This window comes from Ochotona princeps, chromosome 32 (genome assembly GCF_030435755.1).
Source record: "Ochotona princeps isolate mOchPri1 chromosome 32, mOchPri1.hap1, whole genome shotgun sequence".
Taxonomy (NCBI): domain Eukaryota; kingdom Metazoa; phylum Chordata; class Mammalia; order Lagomorpha; family Ochotonidae; genus Ochotona; species Ochotona princeps.
Window position 1 is genome coordinate 9,277,255 of NC_080863.1, and position 25,659 is coordinate 9,302,913.

Here is a 25,659-nt window from a genome sequence, read left to right on the forward strand (position 1 = left end):
TACGTAAAAACGTGGCAGTTCTGAAGTTCTCTCTCTTTTTTCAAAATTTATTTTTATTGGAAAGGGAGATTTACAGAGACAAGAGGGAAAAATGCTTCATCCGCTGGTTCACTGCCCCCTAGTGGCTGTAATGGCCAGAGATGGGCTACCCTGAAGCCAGGAGCCAGGAACTTCTTCTGGGTCTCCCACATGGGTACAGCATGGGGATAGGGGCCCAAGGTCTTGAGCTGTGGTCTGCTGCTTTTCCAACCATTAGCAGGGAGCTGGATTGGAAGTGGAGCAGCTGGGATTCGAACCAGCTCCCATATGGGATTCTGGTGACACAGGCCGGCGATTATCGACTGGCCTCATAGTTGGTAGTTTTCAACATTAATATAAACAGTCATGTTGGCATTTTTTTTAAAAAAAAAAAAACTAGATTTACTTTTTAATTTAAAAGGCAGAGTGACAGAGAGGCACACACAGGGATCTCCCATCCTCTGCTCACTCTGCCAACGGGTCACAATGGTGAGGGCTGAAACCTGGAGCGGGAACTCCATCCAGCTCTCCCACATGTGTGTCAGGAACTCGGGCATGTGAGATGTCCACGCCACTCCCCAGGTGTGCTAGCAGGGAGCTGGATCGCAAGTGGAGCAGCTGCGACTTGAACTGGTGCTCTGACATGGGAGGCAGGAGTGACAGGCGGCAGCTTAAACCACTGTGCCACAGCGTCCAGCTTGTTGTTGACATTTCTTTTAATAGTCGTATAGCTGCTCTAAGACTCACAGGTGCAACTCAGGCCAGGCTTAGCGGGGCAGCTTGAGGGACTGAAACCAGCTTTGAGTTCTGAAATGGACAGTGCCATTCGGGGCGTCTGCATGGATCTGTTTTTCGTGCTCTCTTGCGTCATTCACGAATCCTGAAACACACACACACAGAGATCACATGAAGTCATTCAAGGGCAGGCTCAAAGCACATGGACCCTGCCTTGCCCTTTGTCTGTTTCCCCAAACCCCTCACAGTGATCCACCTGCTCCATCACTTGGAATCACTGGCACTTCCTGGAGTTTTCCATCAATGGAATTCAACAATATGTGCTTTTACAAAATCAATCTGTGGGGCCTGGCATGATAGCCTAGTGGTTAAACCCTCACCTTGCACACACCTGGAGCCCATATGGGCACCCATTTGTGTCCCGGCTGTTCTACTTCCCTTCCAGTTCCCTGCCTGTGGCCTTGGAAAGCAGTCGAGCATGGCCAAAAGCCTTGGGACCCTGTACCCACATGGGAGACCCAGAAGAAGTTCTTGGTTCCTGGCTTCAGACTGCCTCAGCTCTGGCCATTATGGCCATTTGAGTGAACCAATGGACAGAAGATCTTTCCTCTGTCTCTCCTCCTCTCTGTATATCTGCCTTTCCAATAAAAATAAATAAATCTTTAAAAAAAAACCCACAAAATCAATCTCTGAATGATGCTGCAGCATAGCAAGCTAAGCCTCATCAAGACTGAATTTCAGAAAGCTGTAAGACTCTGTAACCGAAGGAAAACATGACAAAACAGCCTTAATTTGTAATTCACACCTGCCCTCTGATTCAGAGAACTATTGAGCAAGGTCCTATTATTGCACAGGGTCACTGGGGTCAAAAACGTGTCTACTGGGTCCTTCTCAAAGTCAAGAGATTAGGTCACAGTGACTTGACTCTTACCACATTTGATATACAACCACTTAGATTTTTTCATCATAGGTATAAGGTATTAATTTCATTCCTGTTGTTTTTGTTACTTGTTTATAATTCTTGATGGACTGCTTTCTTAACCCTCATGGTATATAAAATTCATATTTCAAAACTAAAATTTGAACATCCCGCATATACATACACACACTTCTTTTCTAAGCCTGTAAGCATATACACGGGTGTGCCATTTGTCTTGGCATCATTTTCAATGCCATTTTGGTAGGATTTATAGGAAAAGTTGGGTAACATGAACTGTTTTACCCCTTAAGAAAATAAACACCTTACAAAATAGTATCAGCCAACAGTGCAGCCAGACAGAAGCAAAATGTGCAAATGTTAGTCACGTCTGTGGGATGAAGAATTTGCTGCCCGAAAACAACTTTATAGTCTACGTATCAAATCAAACTCCCACGAACTCTGATCATACAAAGTTAGCCTTAAATCTTGCATTATTTTTACACACACACACACACACACACACACACAGATTCAGTTGATTTTGAAGTCAAGAATTACAGCTGTTCCAGGAAATAGATGAAATCAGTTTGATCTAATGCCAGGACTTATGAGTGTTCCTAAAAAAAATTAATGAGGTCTTTTCATGAAAAATGTCTGCGGGGAAGTGTGTTACCGAATAAGAACATGTAATAAAAAGCATCAGATGCTACGTGACAGTGGAAAAGTACAGCGCAGGTATGTCAAGCACGCTTCTGCTCGTGTTGGGTCAGGGACTATTCATCTGACCCTGTAGAAGGCAATCAACTTACCGGTCACGGTCACACCTGTGTCCTTCTGAGTTTCAGCCATGTCCTCAACGCGGACTTCTGAGTCCATGTCCACTTCCTTCCCTGATAACTGGAAATGGGCTTGGAGGGAAGATGGGACCTTGACGGTAATGGAACCTGTAGCCAATGTAAAGCAAGAGCTGGTTAAACGCAGTCAGAAGTATCAGAGTCAGGAACATGATGGCAGGTCAACACAGTCTTTGTTTCTCAGCATATTTATTTAAACAGCAGTGCCTCCTCCTCAGTCGCAGGTGGTCAACGTTTCCTTATTCCTGAGACATTCACAGGAACTTCAGAGGAGGCAATGATGACCTACTAGGGCTTTTGTCAACAACCCTCCCCAGCCCATCCATTCCCAAAAAAGAGAGTGCTGAGTCACACAGGCAGCTTTGAAATCGAATTTAACTGAGCCTTGGCAAAGAGCCAGGCACCTAATGAGAACTCCATTTCAACTCTGAATTACTCTAATATAATCCTATATTTATATAACATTATTTAGCATGCACTGATATATAATGTGTAAAATATTTAATAGAATATATGTTCATATATAATATATTTGTCTTTAAATATAATATGCTATATATTTATGTATTTTATACATATTTGAGGTGTTGTTATGATTTTGATTTTGCTCAGCTTCCTACTAGAGGTAGTCTAATTCAATGACTACAAAGTTCATGATTTCCAACCAGCATGGCATTTTTATAACAGCATCACCTCCCTACGTGACACACCTAGTGACCTCATTGTCATGAAAACTGTCTAGCTTGTTAGCTGTGACTAGTACCTTAAACTCATGCTTTTCAGTTGGCCATAACATGCGGGGGAAAAGAAAAGATCAAAGGTGGTGTGATTAACCAACATTCCTTCCCAGTGGATTACAGGCTTTGGGCTACATGAGGCGAGACGTTCAGCTTTACTGCCAGAACAATGGTAATTCAAGCATCTAAAGGAGTAAGTCAGAAACGCTACTCTGCCATGGAATCTTTTCACAAAAGCAATGATGTGGCTTGCACTGAAAAGTCACCGCTAGACTCCTGGTTCCTAAGCTTCTCTGTTTCTCATCAAGGAATGTAGCTGCTGCCGTAGAGTGCCAACCCCATCTCTGTGGGCTGACACATGGCGTGCAGCGGGAGCCTGTGAGACTCCTTTTAAAAATGTTTATGCACGGGCCGCAGCTCCCTTTCTAACTCTGGTTACCGTCAACTGAATTCTCTTAAGGCCTATCTTCTTGGCCCTCCTGGCTGCAGCTGGGAGTTTGGGGGAAGACTTGATAAACTCCCGGCTACCCCTCCACACATGGAGGGAGCTAAGCCCATCCGCACTGGCTTCTGTTATATATAGATAACCAGACCGCATTCCAGAGTTCAGATGTAAACTACGCACAGGGAGTCTCCAGAAAGGTGGGAGCAAAGCTGAAGGTTTGCAGGAGGAACAGACCATGTGATGAGTGTTTTGTCACCAAACATGCTTCTTTTTTTTAAAAAAAAATATTTATTTGAAAGGCAGAGTTACAGAGAGAAAGAGTGAGAATTATGGAGGGAGGGAGGGAAGGAAGGAGAGAGAGAGAGATAACTTTCATCTCCTGGTTCATTCCCCAAATAGCCACAGGGGCCAGAGCTGGACCAGTCTGAAACCAGTCACTTTTTCTGGGTCTCCCACCTGGGTGTCGGGACCTAAGGACTTGGGCCATCTTCCGTTGCTTCTCCAGACACTACAGCAAGGAGCTGGACGGGAACTGGAACAGCCAGGAGGACTTCAGCCAGCGTCCATATGGAATGCTGGTACCACAAACAACGGTTCCATCCACTATATCACAGGGACTGTTCCCTGAACATATTTTTAGACGTAGAAAATCATGGGTGTAAAAAAAATTTTTTTCTAGGATTTTGTCTCTAAATGGATCAAACATAATCATTTCATGGGCTCTTTGATCTTAAATCTATGAGAGTTTAAAAAATGTTAAGCAATGTAGATAGTTCCATCCCATGGCCCTCCAGACTTTAAAAAAACAAAAGTTTGTGTCTTGGCTCAAAAGCTTTCCTAATTGTCCAATTTTTAACACTAGTTTCTCCTTGACAGTGTACTCTTTTGCCCCATTTTTTTTATTCATTTGAGAGGTACAGAAGAGAGAGAGAGATGGATAGAGCTCCCATCCACCGGTTAACTCTATGAATGCCTGCTACAGCTTGGGCTGGGCTAGGAGGAAGCAAGAAGCAGGAACCCAATCCAGGTCTCCATGTGAACAGCAGAGAACCCAATTACTTGAGCCATCCCTGGCTGCCCTGCATGGCCTTCACCTGCAGCAAACTGGAACTGGGAGCTGGACCAAGGAGTTGAGGCCAGCACACTGACGCAGGGCAGTGGTGTCTCAACCATAGGCCCAAATGCCTGTCCCTGGCCTTCTCCGACTTGATGTAAACTTTTTCACGGTCATCTATGTCAGGACTATCCTTTTCAAAACTCTAAAGTGGACTAATACGAACAAGCACAATTTACTGAAGGCATGCTATGTCAATTTCAATGATTTTTCTGGGGCAGCAGATGGGGCAGCTACGTGGAAAAGCCTGTTCTCAGATGCAGCGACAACCCAAGCCCAAAGCACAGCCTTTCTGAATGAGTGGACCGAGTTCACCACGTTCGCTTTGACTTGCAGAAGGAGAGCGAACACACGCATTATAATGTTCCAGAATCCACACCACCACCACAGTAAAATGGTAGAAAAAAAGTGATAACCCAAGACACTAAGGTGGCTGTTCTGAATGCTATATAGCAGCAGTTAGAATGGATACCAGATGTCCAGTATTGACCATGAACCAACACAGCCCAGAGTAACTTTCTATTACTCTGAAAAGTTACTGATCCCAATGGCGGTGAGAACTAAGAGATTCGAAGCAAGCCAGAACTCAGTTTCTTATCTTTAAGCTTTTGACAGTAACATGGTTGCAGCAGGAGGGGGGAAAAACAGAATCCTGATCAAATTTGACATCATATGCTATTCCAGGAGTTGATGGGATAATATTCTAAATAATCCTGCAAGATAGTTTTAGGCCGATGAAGATTTGACAGTCTTCACAAGGTTTAAAGGTTTTTTGTTTATTTTTACTTGTTTTCTTTTTGCTCATCACACACAAAACAGCCAACAATTTTCATGTAAGAGCTGTTGATTTAAAATTTCGATTTCACTCTGTTATGACCCACATTCATATCCTGCATTTTTTTCTCCTTGGGTCTTCATAGTAAGAGAGGCAACTGTAAGACTTGTACAGCCTCTGCAGTTTACCCTGAATAGTACCATGGATGCTGGTAGGAAGTGAGGTTATGCTATTACACTATTTTATTCAAAAAAAAAAAAAAGTGACTGAAAAATCACACCCCCCTTGCCTGCACTCACTTCCGTTTTAGGGCCCAGTAGTGGACACTCTGAGAGCCTACTCAGATGAACAACTCTTCCATCAACCTGGCAAAGGACTTAGTCTCACGTTAAGGAAGAGCTTCCCTTGTTAACCGTGCAGCTATGGGATTGCCCTTCTGCAAACAGCCTCTAGGCTTGGTTGTAAAAAACACTTGTTGACATAGCTGTGGTTCTTAGTGCCCCGGCCACCTCAGCTCCTCCAGCCAAGCCACCTGGTACCATGTGTATGCGCTACACACACAAACGCTTCCTCTCCTTGCCGCTGAACAAAATGTACACGGTGTTTAATGGAACACTAGGAGTCTGAATAAGGTATCTGTGTTAGAGATTAAATGACAGAGGAAGATAGGTCATGAGTCTAAATGCGTCAAAAGACTGATTCGACAACAGTCACCTTAGAGGCTCTTCCTGGTAATATCTTTCTTTCAAGGTTAGATTTTTGCAAAGTGTTACTCTATAATGAACAGTCTGAAGTTTTCTTCCAGGCTGCCAGAGAAGTGCATGAAAGCATTTTTATCTTCTGGTTGAGACATGAAACTAAACTGAAAAATACACACAATAACATAAAACTCCACAACAAATGACAGCCACGACATTACATTTTTGTGTGTACAACAGTGGGAAATACTTGTCCCCAAGGCTGTAAAGACCACTGGTCCACAGAGCCAGCAGACTAATTTTGAAATCGGAAGAAACTGTCTTAAGTCAGTGTGTCGGTATGCACAATCTGACCATCTGTTTCCGGAGCATTCCGTAAAACCTTCCTTCCACCATATGTCAAAATAAAACATTCCAGTCGGCTAACCTTGGTGGGAGTTCAAGTCCACTTGTCCCAGCTGGCTCACATACACGTCGATGGCACCGTGTTGAGTTGAAGCTTTTAGATGTCCGGACGAAGAATCTGGAAGGCAAACAAAACAAAACACAAACCACACAAGCACACTCATTCTTACCTGAGCACACGGAATCCTAAACCTGAAATCAAAGGTTCTGCTGGAACGTCGGTAACAGGGACTAAAGAGCTCATCAGACTGCACTAAGTGCAGACAGGACTAGAAATGTGCTCCACAGGCAACAGTAAAAGCTCTGTATCTACAGCAACCCGGGGACTCGCCGCGACACTTTGTCTAACACGGAATGTGTAGGAAAACGATGGATCCACTTCTGAGCAACCATTGCTAAGAAATGTGGTACATTTTGAACATGAAGGTGCTTTTTAAAAGTTCATGGGAAATGCGTAATGGAAAATATAGGTGTGACTTTATGAATCATTTTAGAGCAAAATAAACATCTTTAAATTCTACTTCCCACCATTTTTAATTCCTCTTACACTTACCAAACAATCCTACCTAAGCAGTAGATAAGTTAACAAAAATCAAAACCTCTCTGCCAATTTCTTATCAAATCTTACTAGTGCTAAAAAAAAATTGTTCCTAACAGCAAAAGATTACATGATCTGTTGGTAAATGAGCTGAAAGTATGTGAACAGGGAAGGGAGGGTGCGACCTAGGGAGACATGGGGAGAGTGAATAAAGCTTATCTTTTTGAGACTTTGGAATTAAACTGTTAATCTTCAGGTCAGGATTGAAAAAAAAAAAAGTCCGTTAAGGCAGTCCTGATCTCGCACTCAGATTTTCCCATGTCATTAATGACCCCCCAACTTTTAATTTGGGGACTAGCATTGTGGTATATTAGATTAAATTGCCACATGCAACACTAATACCCCTTATGTGCGGTGCTTAGAGTCCCGGTTGCTCCACTTCCCATATAGCTTCCTGCCAATGCCCAGGGAAGGTAGCAAGAGGCAGCAGAAGAGGCTGGGGTCCTACCACCTACACCGGAGAACTGGAAGAAGCTCCTGGTTCCTGGCTTAGCCATTGTGGCCACTCAGAGAGTGAACCATGGATGAAAGATTTCTCTGTCACTCTGGTTTTCAAAAAATTTCCTTGTCAACCCAGAGGGAAAGAATGCTATACATACTGTAGTTTTAATGTTCTGTAATTACCTTAACATTTACTGTGTATTGGGGAAATGGTCATTTTTCACTCAGTTACGGTTTATAGCTTTTGTTTGTATTCCCACAACACTTAAGGTCTTTTTTTGCTTTTTCCCTGTTAAACTTATTATTTAGTGAAGCATTATGTCTTTTTACTGTAAATTCAATGTGTTATCTCAGAAACAGAGGAAAAAAAGGAAGAAACTAAGAAAGGTAGAGGAAAGGGGGGAGACAGGGAGGATGGACGCAGGAAGAGAAGTGAATATCATTATATTCTTAGAATTGTGTTAATGAACTACTGAATCTGTTAAAAGCTAAAAATTTTTTAAAAGCAAAAATAAATTTAGATGCCAATATTATCCCTAAAAATAGATGAAGTATGTGGGGAAAAGAATCTTTAAAGCAGGATGATAAAAGAGCGGCAGAGATCCACCTGCTATGTCAGCCGCTTAAATGCTGGCCATGCAGGCCGCGCCCTCGGATGGCAGGAACCCGGGACCCAAGTCACCTTCAGCTGACTTCCTGGCCCTGTTAGCAGAGAGCTGGCCTGGAAGAAGAGCAGCCAGGACTTGAACCTGGGATCCCAGATGGGATGTCGGCACCACCAGCAGAAGCTCAACCTGCTACTCTAAAACGCTGGCCAGTGACCCCAGCTTTAGATAGCCAGTGTTTCAGGTTCAAGGGAAAAGTGACAGAGATGAGGAAGAGGATGCCGACAGTTTTCTCTTCCTTCCCCTTCTGCCATGGCAACGGGACCTTTAACGCGCGACTGCCTCGAGAAGATCAAAGCACATTTTCTTGTTGTTCTTTTTGAACCGAGGCCTCCTTAAAGCTTATCTTATTGGGAGCTTTTATGACTTCAAAGTGGAAATCAAGTAGGGAGTGTGGTGCAAATTATGCTAGAAATATTTATGTATTTTTACAAAGTGCAGAGACAAGACAGGGGAGCCAACAGTTTGTTTTTTTTTAAAGAAATTGTGAACAGCTCCAAACAAAGGCAATAACTTTGGATTAAACTGCTTAAAATCTGACTCAAAGGGTATTTGTCATACATTCGTTTGTTTTCAGTCTAATCTCCAGCAACTAGTTTATCAAGTGTCAAAAGGAAACACCAATGTTGGGGACTTAAGGATCCTAAAAAGTGTCGCACACAGGGTATTCCCAAAATTTTGTGGAAGAGGAATTAAAAGTTACATCCATTTTGGTATAAAAAGTTTTGAATTCCATACATGGTGTTTTTCATAAAAGGCATTTCTGAAAACTTTTTTGAAGACCCTTAATATTTTACTGCTTATGAACCAATAAAAACTCCCTTTTTTTTTTTTAAAGATTTATTCATTTTATTACAGCCAGATATACAGAGAGGAGGAGAGACAGAGAGGAAGATCTTCCATCCGATGTTTCACTCCCCAAGTGAGCCGCAACGGGCCGGTACGCGCCGATCCGAAGCCGGGAACCTGGAACCTCTTCCGGGTCTTCCACGTGGGTGCAGTGTCCCAATGCATTGGGCCGTCCTCAACTGCTTTCCCAGGCCACAAGCAGGGAGCTGGATGGGAAGTGGAGCTGCTGGGATAAGAACCGGCGCCCATATGGGATCCCGGGGCTTTCAAGGCGAGGACTTTAGCCGCTAGGCCACGCCACCGGGCCCTAAAAACTCCCTTTTAAAACTATTTACTATATCACAGCAGCAGCTGAATACAAATAAATATGGTTTTAAAAAAGTGGGATGTGCACTATGTGTGTTACTGCACATTGAACAGAGTAAAACATTGGAAACATTAGTTAGAGCTTTCTCCAAGGAAACACACACACACACACACAATTTTTATAAATTTTATGTGGATCATAAACACTGCTTTGACTTCTTCCCACTCCCCCACGAGAACTCAACAACAGCCAAATTAACTACATCATGAGCCACAAAGTAATTAGATCCTCATGTTATCAGTCATGAATTCTGATTATGATCCTGGTTCATTCCATAGTTACACTAATTGCTAGAATAAAGACATTTAAAGTTTCTAACTTTACTTATTTGAAAGGCAGATACAGAGAGGCCAAGAGAGATCTTCCACCTTCCCCAAATGCCCTCAGCAGCCAGGGCCAGGCCAGGCTAAATCCAGGATCCTAATCTTTAGGCTGGCATTTCCCACATGGATGACTGGGACCCAAGTACTCGAGCTACCACCTGACTCCCAGGGTCAATGTTATCAAGAAGCTGGTCTGGAAGCAAGAGAAGTGGGGCTTAAACCCACGTACCCCAACCTGAGAGGCGGGTGTCTCAGCTGGGGTTTTCATGACTCTGCCAAATATCCACTCCTGGAAAACCAGGGTTTGAGGCCCGGTGGCGTGGCCTAGCGGCTAAAGTCCTCGCCTTGAAAGCCCCAGGATCCCATATGGGCGCCGGTTCTAATCCCGGCAGCTCCACTTCCCATCCAGCTCCCTGCTTGTGGCCTGGGAAAGCAGTTGAGGATGGCCCAATGCATGGGGACCCTGCACCCGTGTAGGAGACCCGGAAGAGGTTCCAGGTTCCCGGCATCGGATTGGCGCGCACTGGCCCGTTGCGGCTCACTTGGGGAGTGAATCATCGGACGGAAGATCTTCCTCTCTGTCTCTCCTCCTCTGTATATCTGGCTGTAATAAAAAATGAATAAATCTTTAAAAAAAAAAAAAAGAAAGAAAACCAGGGTTTGAAAGGGCAGGATGTGCAAATATTTCAATATTAAAAAATCAAAAGTCGGAAACACTTCTGGTCCCAATTTTGACACCTGTCTTTTAAGGAGCCCAGAGGTAGGCTAACATGGGGGTATAGCATCTGAGTGGCTGCTGAGACAAGCTGCTCAGTCATATTCACTAAACTAGAAAAACAGCATCACAATTACACTGAATTCTTGATAAAGCAATCACTGTGAAAACACCCAGTATATTCTCCTGAGGTCAAACAAAATAATACCAAGATGGTCTCAAATCCCTAAAATTCCTACTTCTCTATATTGCATAACCTCTTTTTAGGCCCACTCCAAGATTCTGAACAGTTTCCCCTTGGGTTGCTATGAATCACTTTGCTTTGTTTTCAAACTTCTGCAGACTTTAAGTCCTGTTTTGCAGAATTGCCATCAACTTTCTCCAGTAAATTTCTGTTCTGAGGAAAACACAAACCAACCAATCAAGAAATTGCATATAAAACAAACGTTGACCGGTCTACACTGTCAGCATTAAGGTACCTAACCTAGGGTTTCTTCAGAGTTAAAACAATGACTTTTTAGCATCAAGCTGGGATTGCCAAGCTTCAATCCACCTTCTGTTTTTGTAAATAAAGTTTTACTGAAACACAGAAGTACATATTTGCTTCTGTATTGTCAATGGTTGTGTCTGTGTTTACAATACAGGAAACAGTCACTACCCAGCCCTTTACAAAGTCAGCTAACTTCTGCTCAAGAGCAAAACCTTTCAATTTGACCAAGTGACTTTATTTCCTTCAAAAACAACGCGTAAAATCTGATTCCATTTAGGACAAAGCCATTTCCGCCATTTCCTGGCACCAGCTCCCTGCTGAAGCAGCAGTCTTACAGACACAGCTCTAAAAAGTCCCCTGAAATGAAGTAAACGAGGTGCTGGCTTGGGGAGGGGCTCACTTCTCAGGGACTCCCAGTGCTCATAGCTGCCTACAGGTAACTGAGTTGTCTCTACCATATTTATTAAAGTGGAAAAGCTATCCAGGGTCTCACCATTTGTTATCAGGAACAGTTGGAATGGGATTTCACAAATTAGTGTTAGGTCCAGAAACACGTGAAGAAGGAACTCGCATCAGGTCCCAAGCCGACTTTGACTCCTGTCGGTGTGGGATTGTTCTGCTATGTTCCCCTCCCACTCTGTGTTCTTCCTTTCCTGTTCTGATTCAGTACTGTCCTCTGAAACATTCTATTTGAAATAATAGTTTAACTCTTTAAAGACTGAATTCTTTTTATTGTGACTTTCTGAAGGACTATATTATTCTAATAACATGGGGGAAAGAGTGAAGGGGGAGGAATGTGGAGGGCGAAAGGGGAAATCCTTGAGCCTATTGAACTGTTTCATAAAAAAAAATTTTAAAAAAGATTATTTATTTTTTATTGGAAAGTCAGATTTATAGAGAGAAGGAAAGACACACAGAAAAATCTTCCACCCATTGGTTCACTCCCCAAATGGACTCAATAGCCAGAGCTGAGCCCATCCAAAGCCAGGGGTCTGCAGCTTCTTTTGGGCCTCCTACCCTGGTTCAGGATCCCAAGGCTTTGGACTGTCCTCAAATGTTTTCCCAGGCCCCAAGCAGGGAGCTAGATGGGAAGTGGAGCAGCCCGGATTAGAACCGGTGTCATATAGGATTCTGGCACATGCAAGGGGAGGATTAGCCAGTGAGCCACAGTGCCAGCCCCCAAATAATAATATAATATTTCATATTCTGCTTTCATTCAACAGAATATCATGAATATGTTTTCATTTTGTTAGCTTTGGGGCTATGCTATTATCATATTACCAGAGGTTGAATAATATTTCACTCTTTAATACATATTATATGTTTATCTTACTGGAAAAACAACTTAAAACATATACAATCTTTTACTGTAGCAAACTTTTCTTTACATCCTTACCAGATTGTCTCATTAGGATAAGGTTTTTAAAAAGGGAGCATGTGAACACAGTAAATACACACACTTTCAACTTGGGATACACATCTCCAATCTGTCAAACTGTAACACGAATTCGTACTTGAACTAACAACTTGCAAGAATCCTTCTTTCGCCATAATCTTTCTATCCCTGGGGCTTATCAACATTTAATTTCTTAACTACTTAATATTTCGATTACTAATGCTGTGGGACAACAAGGCAACGATTTCTGCTATAAATTGCTCAGTCATGTTTACCCATGTTCCCAAGTGTCTATGCGCTTCTGGTCATTTCTCTTTCTCACATCTACTCACACACACACAGCACACAAAGATGACTACATGAGGGTGCGGCAACAAGTTTGCGGAAAACAGAATTAAAGGATAAGTTTATTTTGGTAAAAAAAAAAAGCTGGAAATTTATGTATAGTCTTTTTCATAATGTTTTTTTTCGGTGTTAGGTGTCTGTGTTTAACAAACATCTTTCCAGTTTATCATTTACCCTTGACCTGGTTCATACGTCCCCCAAAAAAAGTCAACCCCAAATTATATTCCTACTGGCAATCTATTTCAAGACAGGAGGGAAAATACAGATGTAAGCTAGCCTATACTACACAGGGGGTAAATTGATCTATCTGAATAAACAGAACATTCAGATGGTATAGTATATATATAATGAATATATAATATAATATACATGCTATATTATATATATAATATAATATAGATGCTAACACTAAAAGGCCAAAAGGGAAATTAAGTTAGAATTCCAAAGTGTGCCTGCTTAATGAAAAAGTCAGTGGCGCCACCTAATTGTAGCCCTACTAAAGCAAAAATGGCAAGCTCTGTCCACCTCTGGACACCACCAGCTGGCCCATCCCGAGCCCCATGGTGGACTGAGTGAAATTTGCTGACATGACTATATCCTTCTTTATGTTAAAGATTTAATGTAGCTATTTGAGGAATTTAAAAAATTTATAAATACATCTTAACACCAGACTCGGGTAATTTTCTTCGAGTGGACATTTTTGAAAACCAGATCTATCTGTATCGGATTTGCATATCAACGTATTTCAAGTTTACCGGCTAAACTGTAGATTTTATGCAGACTGACAAAGCATCACAAATTTCACGATTGTGAAATTGTCGAAGTGGTAGCTTTTTACATACCTATAGTGATGTTACCCATCTTGCTTTGTACTGTTATATCGCCTATAAAGAAAAAGAAGATAGTTTTATATATTGAGGATGATCAAGAAAGAATTTGGGCATATAAGCTTTGGTCTGATGGAGCAAACCTCAAGGAGATTGACAGGACATTGACAATGTTCTTGAGGTAACTGTATCAGCAAGCACTCTGTGAACCGGGGTGAACGGGACAGTGACGGTACAAAGAGAGGCCATCAGGTCCCCCCAAATCCTAAGACTACTCAGCTGCCCATATGTGTTAGAGTTTCATTAGTAGCTAAAGGTGACTCAGAGGATAGAGACGAGAGCTCAGAAGGAAGCAGAACCCAGGCACTGACGTCTAATGAACTTCCAACATTCGCCCACAAGAATTCCAGGTTCGCTACGCCCCTCTCACTGAGCGCGTGTTAGCTAAATGTTCAGACGGCATGTGTGTCTGTGTGATCCTGTTGGGGAGGAGGGTTCACCAGTCTCCAAAGTCGCAGGAACTGCACTTGAACTTTGCCTCAGGCAGGGGTTCGGCCTGAGGAGGTGGAGCTGCACCTGCAGGGCTGATGCATGCTGTGATGATGCTGTTGGTCCCTTGTGCACGTGGCTCTTTACACTTTACCTTTTGTTATCTCCACCGTGCGTTGGGACACAGCCAGGAAGTCAACACTGACCATTTTTGAGCAAATGAAACAGTTTGTAAAAGTCAGGGAAGAGTAATCTATGGTGGGGCCAAGCTGCATTCCCAACACTGATGGCGCTTGTGCAGAATTTCAAGATGGGGGCAACAGAAGACCACACTTGGAGAGACTGAATCTAGCTTGAGGCAGTGGGTACTTCCGCCCTCAGAATTCTCTTTACAGCCTCTACCTCCTCAACACTTACGGGTGGAGCAGGCCATTGGTCACTTTAATCATTACTGAAGAACCACTGACTTAGTCATTCACTTAACTGGTAACTCAAGGAAATTTCATTGGATTATACTAGTCTTCCATGAACTCAGGAAAAGCATACTACTTTTGAGGTGAAAGTCAGGAGCTCTCCAGAAAATACTGATCCTCAGAGCTAGAAAACAGAAATTTGTGGATCCATAAAGAATGAGGATTTACTAATCTAGACTATAGAGGCACCTATAGGGTTTTAGGTAGCATTCCTCTTGAATGCTGTTGTTCTAATTCACAAAGGATAATGGTACCAAACTATGGGAATATGGAATACTAGCAAATATGGCCGTAAAAAATATTTCAGATTAATTTTCCAACATTAAATAAAATTGTAAATAGGCACGTACCGATTTTCAACTTACACCAAAACAATTAGAAAAAAGTGGAAATTGGGGCGAGGGGAATCCCAGACTATACAGAATTTTATGATAAAATTCAAAAATTAAAATAAAAATTTAAAAAGAAAATTACCCTAAACAGGAATATTCTGTCATTAGAATATACGAAGCAAATCTCTTCATATCAAATGCTTTACAGAATGAGCTAGAATCTTTTAAAGCACACAGTCCCATTCAATGGACATGAGGAGAAAAATTTGCTATATTGCTGAAGTATTTCATCTCTAATCATTTAACATAATAAGAAAAATTACTTCAGGAGGAAAGGAGTTATGTTTTAGTAAAAGCTTTTTCCAATAAAGTAGATGTAATATGCTCTCTAATAGCTATGTGTGTTTACGCTGCTCCTAAGTTATACAACTTTTCCACAAATATTAGTATTGGAGAAAATATATAGTTTTTCCTATCTTGCAACCATTCATTCCAACACGGTCAGCGCGGAAAAAACTGAGCAGTCAAGTTAAACACTGGTTTATATTTCTTCACTGAAAGAAATATAATTCCAGTTGAGAGAGCACAGAAAAGAAACCAACATTTTGAACAGCCTTTATATACATCAAATATTTTTTTGTGCCAAAATGAACTTATATTTAATTCCACTGCCTCGAGCCCTTTGAGGTAGTGTACACTCTCAATTTAGACAGTTAGTACATCTATGCTAGCAACAGCCTCTCACCTACCTACTGGCACAAGGACTACAAACTCATACATCCTGCAAAGTCTATCAAAAAGGCAATTATTAAATCATGTTTGTGGAAAAATGGACTTTTACAACATCTGTAAGTTGGATACCTTTCAGCTGTACCTGGTAAAAATAAATCAGTAGATGTCATGTTTAAGGAAAAAAAAAAAAAAGAAGCCAAGTTAAATAAATTCTGAACAGTCGGGTCTTAGAACACATATATTCTCCAAGCTTGTTTTCAGTAAGTCAGAAAACAAGCCTATGAAAACAAGCCTTCAAAATCCCAAGCCACTTGGTTTGAATACAGCCAAAATATATACCTAGTATGTGTTATGTAACCATTAGCATTTAGTACAAAGAATTCATTGAACTGTGTATTTGGGAAGACCTTGGGATATATCACAGGGCACAAAATAATCCAAGTAGTGATTTCTAGGGACTTTCTTTCACAAAGGAATGGCTCTAATCTACCAGGATATGGAACTAAACTGCTACCTGCCTTTCATATGAAGCCCACCCCAAACCTGCAAACCCCCACTGTATGTTTACATCATTCCTTAGGCAAAGCATGGAGAGAGAAGAGACATGAGAGAGTGAGGCAAGAAACTTCAGGTCTGCTGGAAGGGTGATTTGAAAAACACTGGAGTGTAACTGAAGGAAATAGGAGGCTTTTTCTTATCTCCCTCTCACATTCACTGAGAAAGCAAGAGAGTTAGGAGCTAAGGACTGGATGGACAAAGCGGGTCTGAACATCATGGGAGTTTGGTTTTCAGTTGCAACTGGGTCACGTTTTCCCTTCTCTTATCGCTTCCTTAATGATGTGACTACAGCAGCTGTGAGAAAGAGGCAAGAAACAGTGCATCGCACTGAGCTGGCATTAAAATGGATAGATACAGAAGGAGGTAGCCTCCCAAAGAGGATGGCAGTAGTTAGGAAAATAAGGAAGAGAGGCCAAGAAGTCTTGCCACTGAGTTAAGGATAGGGAACATTTCCTACTCAACTTGGTCCTGTTGGAGCTTGAAACTCCAGCCCGTAGGAGGTTGGCAACCAGGGTTCCGACTGAATGAATGACTGTATCAGCAGTGGATTTTGTGATTCATCCCAAACTCCCCTCTCTGACTGCAGCACTATTTGCCTAGCTCCTGGGAGTGGGGGGACAGTCCTTGGTTGTCAGCCCTTTCAACAGTTCCCTAGCTGGAGACAGCCACCTTGATGAGAGCTCACACTTCCTCCTGGGGCAACTTCCCAAAGCCCAGCCATGTGTATCTAATGTCACTTTAGGATTGTTGCTTAGCACTCTGCAGTGCGGAGATAATGACTGTTTTCCCCATAGCCGTCAATCAACACCACACTTGGTAAGAAATGTTGTGTTTTTTTTTTCCCCCCACTAAAAGCTTCTCAGTACTTTTATTTATGATTAACATAGTTAGGAATGCAATGCTTATAAAAATCATTTTAAAAATACATCAAGAGTTACAAATTACTAGAGCTATTTAATGCACAACTGAACGGAAAAAGTGAAAAAAATGGAGTAACAAATCCATTTGCTTTATCTGGATACCGCTCTATTTGTACAAAACATACTTTGGGCTCAAATAATACCTTAACCTTGCAAGAACTGCTGAGGCTCAGGAATGATTTCAAACATACAAGCGCTCATTTCTGAGCCTTTTCCTTTTATGAGTAGGCTACTTAGCCAATGTGGAACCAGAAGAAACCACACATTCTAAGACTACCTGGTAACTTACGCTCATCGCTAACACCTGCATGCTTTCCCAAAGTGTACAAATACCAATGTCCAGGTTTAGTAGAGCAGTGAAATGAGTGGACCAAGTCCGTGCTTGCCAGAAAACTGGCCTAGACAGGTATTTAGCAGATGCGTGCATGTTGTACTTCCTGCCAGGATCAGTGAGACTTCATTCTGTGTTCAAAAGGCATCTTTGGACTTGAATCAGAAGCAGACGGAGGGGGCTGACACTGAACCCCGGCAGACCCCTTGGCTTGGTTCCTCTCCGCCTCACTGCCCTCCTTCCTCTCAGAACAAAAGCCTTAACTAAGGAATGTCACTGCTCTATAAAAAGACACGCTTTGGAAGTCACACGAGGCTACTTAACAGAGGAAAACGGCAAATGGCAGGGTGCTAGTAGGTCCTGGCCAGTGCAAATGCAGATAAAGCATTTTTACCCAAATTAGCATCACTGAGTCACCATAATCCGACTCCATCCAAATGTTCCATTAATTTATTCTTAGCTTTCCTAACATCACATACAGACAACCACGGAGAACTTATCTTTATATAACACTGGTTTCACTGCATAGAATTCCTTGTTACCCATTTCTTGTTAGGAGGAAATAATTTCAAAGACAACTAAGTATAACAGCAAAGTCTTTCATCTCTTGCCAAATAAAATTAGATTAGTTTATGAGTCACTTTGTTTTCACATTTTTTTTTTTTTTTAAGATGGTTGGTCTGCAATTAATTATTCAGAAGGCCAGCTTCCCGATCCTTCTTCAAGTACAGAGAAAGAGCCTTCGGGTGAAAGGTAAGGAATGGGAAAGTCTGAGAGGCACGAGGCCTTGGCCAGCTCACCATGAACGCTTCCCAAGCTGATGGCACCGGCGCCGGAAGACAGCAGGGACGACTCTGTGTACAGATACCTGGCTTCCAGGGACCCATCTTCAGTGGTCACGTTCACGGAACTTCCCTGCAGTTTGTCTGCAGTCACAGCCTAGGGGGAGACAGAGAGAGAGAGAGAGAGAGAGACCGTTGTCAGGTCACTGTGAAACACAGACTGCATCCAGGTGGGAAGTGACCACTAGGGAGAGACCACCCGGAACACAGACGCTCTGTGGGTTCCCCAGCATGGCAAGATCGAGCAGGACGTGCAGCGGTGCCCACACACGCACGCCCTTAGGTCTCTAATGTTTCCTAGTGACGCCAATGTTTTCTACAAAGACTTCTTTACCATGTTCCTTAAGATTTATTCCCACTAAGTATTAGGTGCTATCCACAAAGAATTTAAAATCTTTTTCCTTTTATCTTTTTATATCTCCTCTCAGGAAATGCCTTCACTAAATTCACTAATTTCAGTAATTTACCTCTATTTTGTTTTTCTTTTTTCCTTTTGAAAGGAATTAAGACAGAGTAAGAAAAAAGCAGTGTGTGTGTGTGTGTGTGTCCATCTGCCGGCTCACTCCCCATGGACCTGCAACGGCCAGGGCTGGACTGGGCTGATGCCCGCAGTCAAGAACTCAATGCAGGTGGCTCATGGGAGTGCCAGGGAGTCCACGCACTTGAGCCATCCCCGCTCCCTTGCAGGGTCTGCAGTGGAAGAAGCTGGAGCCAGCAGCCAGGGCCGGGTGTAGCATCCAGAAACCCACAGGAGTGAAGGGGATCCTAACTAAAGCCTGCTAGCACAGACCCTGGGAAGCACTGATTTAACTGAGCAGGAAGACAAATAAAGGCGGGCACAGCACCGGAAGCTGTTCCAGAAGCCAGTGAGTCACTTTCCCTTTGCATTTGAAGTCTGAAAATGGGCCTTTGTTGGGCATACAATACCCAGCCACTCACTTCTTTTTTTTTTGTCTTAGAAATGTTTGTTTGTTTGTTTGTTTATTCATTTATTATTTTTAATTCATTAATTACATTGTATTATGTGACACAGTTTCATAGGTACTTGGGTTCTCCCCACCCCTCCCTAAACCCTCCCCACCATGGTGGATTCCTCCACCTTGTTGCATAACCACAGTTCAAGTTCAGTTGAGATTCCCCCATTGCAAGCATATACCAAACATAGAGTCCAGCATCTTATTGTCCAGTCAAGTTCAATGGCTTCTTAGGTATACCCTTTCTGGTCTGAAGACAGAGCCAGCAGAGTATCATCCCAGTCAATTGAAAGCTCCAACATACCATCAGCAAAAATTTACATCATTATGGAATTAATTGACATAGTAATGAGTAACCAATATGTTAAAAATAAATGTGAGTTCTTAACCACCTTCTGTGACCACCTCATTGACATTTCAATTTTATACACAACATATAACATACATAACATAACATGTTATACATAACATCATATCATCTTAAATTAAGGCAAACATGTGGTATTTAACCTTTTGAGATTGGCTCATTTCCCTTAGCATTATGGTTTCCAGTTTGGCCCATTTGGCCACAAAGAACTGCATTTTGTTTTTTTTAATAGCTGAGTAGTATTCCATGGAGTAGATGAACCATAGCTTTCTTATCCAATCCTCTGCTGATGGGCATTTTGCCAGCCACTCACCTCTTATCTACCATGGTTTCTTTTCAGCTAACATGGGTGTGTAGGACTTTTTTTAAAAAAAAGATTTATTTATTTTTATTGGAAAGGCAGATACACAGAGAGGAGGAGAGACAGAAAGGAAGATCTTCCATCTGATGATTCACTCCCCAAGTGGCCAGGAGCTTCTTCAGGGTCTCCCATGTGGATGTAGGGTTCTAAAGCTTTGGGCCCTCCTCGACTGCTTTCCCAGGCCACAGACAGGGAGCCAGATGGGAAGCAGAGCTGCTGGGATTAGAACCTGTGCCCATATGGGATCCCAGAGTATTCAAGGTGAGGACTTTAACTGCTATGCTATCGCGCCAGGCCCAATAAACAAACTTTTAAAAACTTTTACAAAAAGTAGATTAATAGCTGGACAACTTGCAAAATCAAGAAATACATAGATATACCTTTACTGTTAATGCTATGTTAAACCATAGAATACGAAAAACGTAGTTAAAAAAATACAAACTATGTGGGGCCTATACCAGGGTTTAATAGGGTCAGCCTCCACCTACAGTGCTGGTATCCCATACGGGTGCTGGTTCGATTCCTGGCTGCTCCACTTCCCATCCAGCTGCCTGCTAGTGAGCCTGGGAAAGCAGGAGAAGATCTTGCGTTCCTGTGCCCACATGGGAGACTCAGACGAAGCTCTTTGGCTCATCCCAGCTCCGACAGCTGCAGCCGTTTGAGGAGTAAACTGTTAGAGATCTCTGTCTCTCTTTCTGTAAATCTACTTTTCAAAAAAGTCAATTAATTAAAAAAAATCAAATTATCTTTGTAAAACAATGGAAATCCATGACTAAGGCATAGTTTTTAGAGAACAGTGAAGCTAATGAAATAGTGCCACCTTGTGGAAAGTAAAAAAAAAGCCAGATGCTTAAAATTATCTTAAGCAAATATTCAAAAAAAATATATTTTAATCCACCAGGGGGGAGGGGCGTTCGGAGGGGTGGGGGGATTCCCAGAGCCTATGAAACTGTCACATAATGCATAATAATTAATAAAAAAAAAAGGTAATGTTACAAATTTGTTCTACAAATTTTTCTAGAATGTACCCACTGCACAAGCAAACTGAAAGCGAAGTCTCAGTTTCTAAAGAAGGTTTCCAGCTTACACTTTTATCTGACGCGTGGATGTCTATATTTCCGTAAACTGTGCCCAGACACATCACGTGGCCTCCTTTCGTCCGGACGCGTAATTTTTGACCCTGCAGAGGTAAGTGCAAAAATACATAGAGAGAAAAACAGTGAATTTCAACTTCTACAAATGAAATACTTTGTACGCTTCATTTGTAACAATAACGAAGCAGTAAAGGAAGAATCCCGAATGAAGTAGAAACTCATTGTCATTAACCTCACCGGGGAGGTGTCGACTGCCGCTCAGCAGGTGAATAAACCAACCGGTAGGAAAGCACAAGCATGTTCTGGTTGTCTCAACGATGCAGGGCTTGGCGAAGAAATACCACTGTGAGCAGCTAATGGAGCATCAGGACGACAGCTTCAGAACTGCTGACCAGAAGCGGTGGAATAGGAGGCTAACCTGCCACCTGCGTATCCCAAATGAGCATGGGTTCATGACCCGGCTGCTCCACTTCCCAACCAGCTCCCTGCTTGTGGCCTGGGAAAGTAGCAGAGGATGGCTCAAGACCTGAGGACCCCGCATCGATGAGGGAGACATGGCAGAAGCTCCTGGCTTGAGATTGGTTCAGCTCTGACCTCTGTGGCCATTTGGGGAGTGAATCAGTGGATGGAAGATCTCCCTGTCTCTAACTCTGCTTTTCCAATGAACATATGTAAATCTTTAAGAAAAATAACATCATTATTAATCACTCTGATAGCCGCCACTTACTTGGCAGACTCAGCGTTACCTGTTTGACATGCACCGTCACTTAAGCCTGATAACCCAGAAACATGGCTATGACATCTTTCTCATTTCACGGAGGAAGAAAACCAAGAGTCAAGGCAGCTGACTTCACCAGAGTGCCACGCCTAGACGACGACAAAGTCTAAACTAACAAGTAGAATTCAGCTCTGCAGGACTCCGAAGTCCACCCTCGGCAGGCTGCAAGAGCCTGAAGGAAGACGATGGCACACAGGGTAACAGCCCACTGTTCTAGAACAACACGGCCCAGACAGGGGAACCAAGGTAAAACGCCTACAGGCACAAGTTAAGACAGAAGTCACAGGCCAGCCAGCAAGGATCGACGTGTGCGGCTTGATGGCACACATGGCAGCTGTGGGCAGACACAGCTCCCGGCCCTGCAGGATAACCAGGCCCAGGAGGAGACACGTGCTGGCTTCCCCAGCCTCTCAGCTTCTTGCTGATGGAACAGAAGTGGAGATGCTTCCACTGTTGCCATTTGGCCTTTTAGGAGTAAGTGTACCTTTGCCTAATCGCATCACGTCTGCCACATTATACAGAAACAGCAGGAGCTGCAGAGGATGAGAAATAACAAAAGCAGATTCATCCAGACCGTGATCAGCTACCGCAAAGAGATGTTTAAAAGGCAGGGAGACAAAAATGGAAGACAACGTGATAGTGTCTGGTTATCCCTTAAAAGCGTTAGGTGAAACTGTCAGGGAAGTGATTTCCAAAACTTGGGGACAAAAAAAACCCAAAAAAACCAAAATTAATCATTCTTAAGGAGACAGCCTGGTTACCTGCTCCGTGTCCACGGAAATGCAAGGCTGGGGTCAACTTTCAGTTCAACCTCACATGGGACTCTTGGTCCTGCCAATAATGAACTGTAAAAGACTGCTTGTCAAGTGCCTCTTGTCAAACCAAGAGCTCCTGAACAAGCTTATGTGAATCTCTTTTTTAAAGAAGTATATTTATTTGAAAGGCATCGAAATAACCATCCTAGTTCGTGTTTGTGAATCTGCACAGGAAAGTGTTCTGCCTTTACAAAGCACGGATTACTGACTTCTCAACACCCCTGCATGTTACCAAGATCCACAAAGTGCTATCTTTTGATGATACAAGTGCAAGAAATCCTGGGAGTGACGATAAGCCAGAACCTATCAAAGATGTATTTCAAAACCATTCACATGTAAGACACATATAATTTTAAAAGATAATATAAAAATGCTATTTGATTCATAAGATGAAATCACATGCTGCTTTGCTTGAGCAGTTCCCTGCACGTTAAGCAGTGAGCCAACTGGTACAGTTGGAATGTGAGGATAACCCAGTGTTTTAAGCACATCTGTAGTGCTTAGAGACTTCTCCTTATTCTTCAATAAACAGAAGCAAATCTCTCCTGAAAACTAAAATCGCTTTAGTTTTGTGCCATCTTACAATACCAAGAATATGCTATTCATTTCACTCCATACTTTGAAATAAAATGGGAAAGCGGCAGGTGCAACTTTTACAGTTTTACCAAACTATCCTTTCAAAACAAGCGATTTCACGGCAACATTTTTGGAGAGAGTTTTGAGGCAGGAATAAACGTTTTATGTTCTTTAGTCGAATAGCTGCAGCGTACAATTCCTGAGATGGTTAAATGCTTGGAACAAATGCTTGTACCTTAACGGACTGTAAGATGCTAGTTCCCTGGGCGGTTTCAATCTGGCAATGATCACACTCAAGATTCTGGACCTTGACACAGCCGGCTCCTGATGACTTGATATTCAAATCTGGGAGTGAGAAAAGAAAAACCAAGTTAGGACGGTGCTGACCCCGAAGCATGCGAGCACCCTGAGACACCCAGCTCCTCGATATGCTACCAAGTCACTGCATCCTGGAGGCGGCACAGCTGTGCAGGATGTGTCTAGAGAGGGGTAAGGGGTCTCCACCACGGCAAGAGAATCCACAGCCACTACTTCTGTTAGCCGAGGTCACCTAAAGAGGGTAATATAGATAAGAGGAGAAGCAAGAGAATGGGACCCTTAGGGACACTCCTATGAAAGCTCTGCCACTTTCTACCTAAAAAAAAAAAAAAAAAAGTAGTGGTATTTGCTGGTCAGCCCTAACTATAAGCGTTTCCTGAAGCTTTCTTTTTTTTTCATCCAACAGTAACTACTTCTTTAATGAAACAGCCCTGTGTCCTTATCTGGAACCCTGTCTGTAAAAGGACATACTTCTGCTGCATCCTTAATGGCCAGAGAAGATGCTCCCAGACATGGTCCATGCCGTTCGTATGGTCATCCTTGTCAGCCACCTGTGTCAGGGTGCAGAGCAGTGGGTGAGTGTTCCCTGGCTGTGTGGACACAGTGGCTTGGTCCTGGACCCTGTGGAACCCAGATACCTAAGCAATACATCTCACAGTGGAGTTCCTTGGGCAGGCCGACTCTCGGAGCGCTTACCTAGGCCCAATGCTCCAGAGATGCGTTAGCAAGCTGGGTGTCCAATGGACACCACACATAAGGTGCCACCACACAAAAGGGCTGTTTGGGGACAAACCCCACACCATGAACAACGGGAAATCAGAGCCATGTAACAGAACAGATTAATATGTAGAAACCACAGCCTTGGGGTGGGGGTGGTGGTGGGAACCATTTGCTAGCGACTCAGAGAAAAAATGTGCCAGGCGTATTTCACTTCCATGACTCCAAAACATGTTCTCATGCAATTCATAAAACCGTGCCTAAGTGGGAACCTAGTTCTTCTATAAGATTTGTTTATTTCAAGTGTAGAGTTAGAGAGAGGAGATGGAAAGTGAGGTCTTCCTAACCACCGGCCACCCCGCCAAATGGCCCCAACGACCCGGGCTGGCCCAGACCAGGAGCCAGGAGCTGCTTCTCGGTTTCTCACATGGGTGCCCCTAGGGGCCCAAGCACTTGGAGCATCCTCCACTGCCTTGCCAGATGCAATAGCAGGGAGTTGCATCCGAGGTGAACCAGCAGGGACTCCACCCGCGTCCATACGGGATGTAGGGTCACTGTGCCAACGCCAGCCGTGGAGCCTGATTCTTCAACACTGCTCTGAAATGTGAACGTGTAAGAATCAACTGCGAATCAGGCAAGGCAGCGCGGTCCAGGGGGAGCCTATTCAAAGTGCCCACGCGCATCTCGAAGAAGGTCTGATCCTGCATTTCAACTTGCCAAACCTCATGGGTGCGGTCACCTCCACCGTCGCCTCGGGGTCGATGGCATCTCCCACGATGGCCACCTCCTTCAAGGCCTCGTTGTAATTCACCTGCAGGCCGGACAGGTCCCGCGTCCCGCCCTGCACGCTGCACACCGCGACCAGCACCCGGTCACCATCTGGGTAGGCTAGGGGGTCCAGGGGCCTCACGACCAGGTGGCACGGGAGCCGCGCCCGCAGCGCACCGAACGGGCTCACCCGCAGCGTCCACTCCTTCAGGGCCCGGCGCGCGGGGCCCGGCGGGAGCACCTCAGGCTCCGATCCGGGTGCACGCTCCTTCCCACCTGAGCAGGCAGGCCTGACGTGGCCAGCCTGACCAGCCCAGAGCCGGCCGCCCGTCCACCCTCGGAGCCGAGGCAGCCGGAGGCAGCCAAGCCCCCTGCCCAGCAGCCCCAGGGTGGACATGGCGCGTCCGTCCCTCTTGCCCTCGCTCGGAACGGCTCAGCCACACTCGTCACGGAGCACACCGGCTCGCTGGGCTGCACCAACTTGAAGCCTCAGCCGCA

The 25,659-nt window shown here is 43.6% G+C and overlaps 3 protein-coding genes across 3 annotated transcripts in view; 2 read left to right on the top strand and 1 right to left on the bottom strand.

The window, feature by feature from the left end:
* FBXL13 (F-box and leucine rich repeat protein 13) overlaps positions 1 to 18,372 on the top strand; it is a 165,597-nt gene extending 147,225 nt beyond the window's left edge. Inside the window, exon 22 of the mRNA XM_058657566.1 lies at positions 18,223 to 18,372. Coding sequence (XP_058513549.1) covers positions 18,223 to 18,372 — 150 coding nt within the window. The remainder of the gene's footprint in view (positions 1 to 18,222) is intronic.
* Positions 1 to 25,659, top strand: part of CCDC146 (coiled-coil domain containing 146) — a 117,762-nt gene that overhangs the window by 2,601 nt on the left and 89,502 nt on the right. The window lies entirely within an intron of this gene.
* Positions 763 to 25,590, bottom strand: FAM185A (family with sequence similarity 185 member A). Its single transcript, XM_058657569.1, has 8 exons — positions 25,111 to 25,590; positions 23,594 to 23,703; positions 21,183 to 21,275; positions 18,352 to 18,490; positions 13,732 to 13,773; positions 6,723 to 6,818; positions 2,482 to 2,616; positions 763 to 898 (listed from the first exon to the last, which is right to left on the bottom strand). The coding sequence occupies exons 1-8, from the start codon at positions 25,556 to 25,558 to the stop codon at positions 786 to 788; spliced, it is 1,176 nt and encodes a 391-aa protein (XP_058513552.1). The 5' UTR covers positions 25,559 to 25,590; the 3' UTR covers positions 763 to 785.

Coding starts and splice junctions, on each gene's coding strand:
- FAM185A (XM_058657569.1), bottom strand. CDS start 25,558: ATGTCCACCCTGGGGCTGCTGGGCAGGGGGCTTGGCTGCCTCCGGCTG. Junction 23,704..25,110: donor GACCGCACCCATGAGGTTTG/GCAAGTTGAAAT, acceptor TCTCACTCCCAG/ATTTGAATATCAAGTCATCA. Junction 899..2,481: donor CACAGGTGTGACCGTGACCG/GTAAGTTGATTG, acceptor TGTGTGTTTCAG/GATTCGTGAATGACGCAAGA.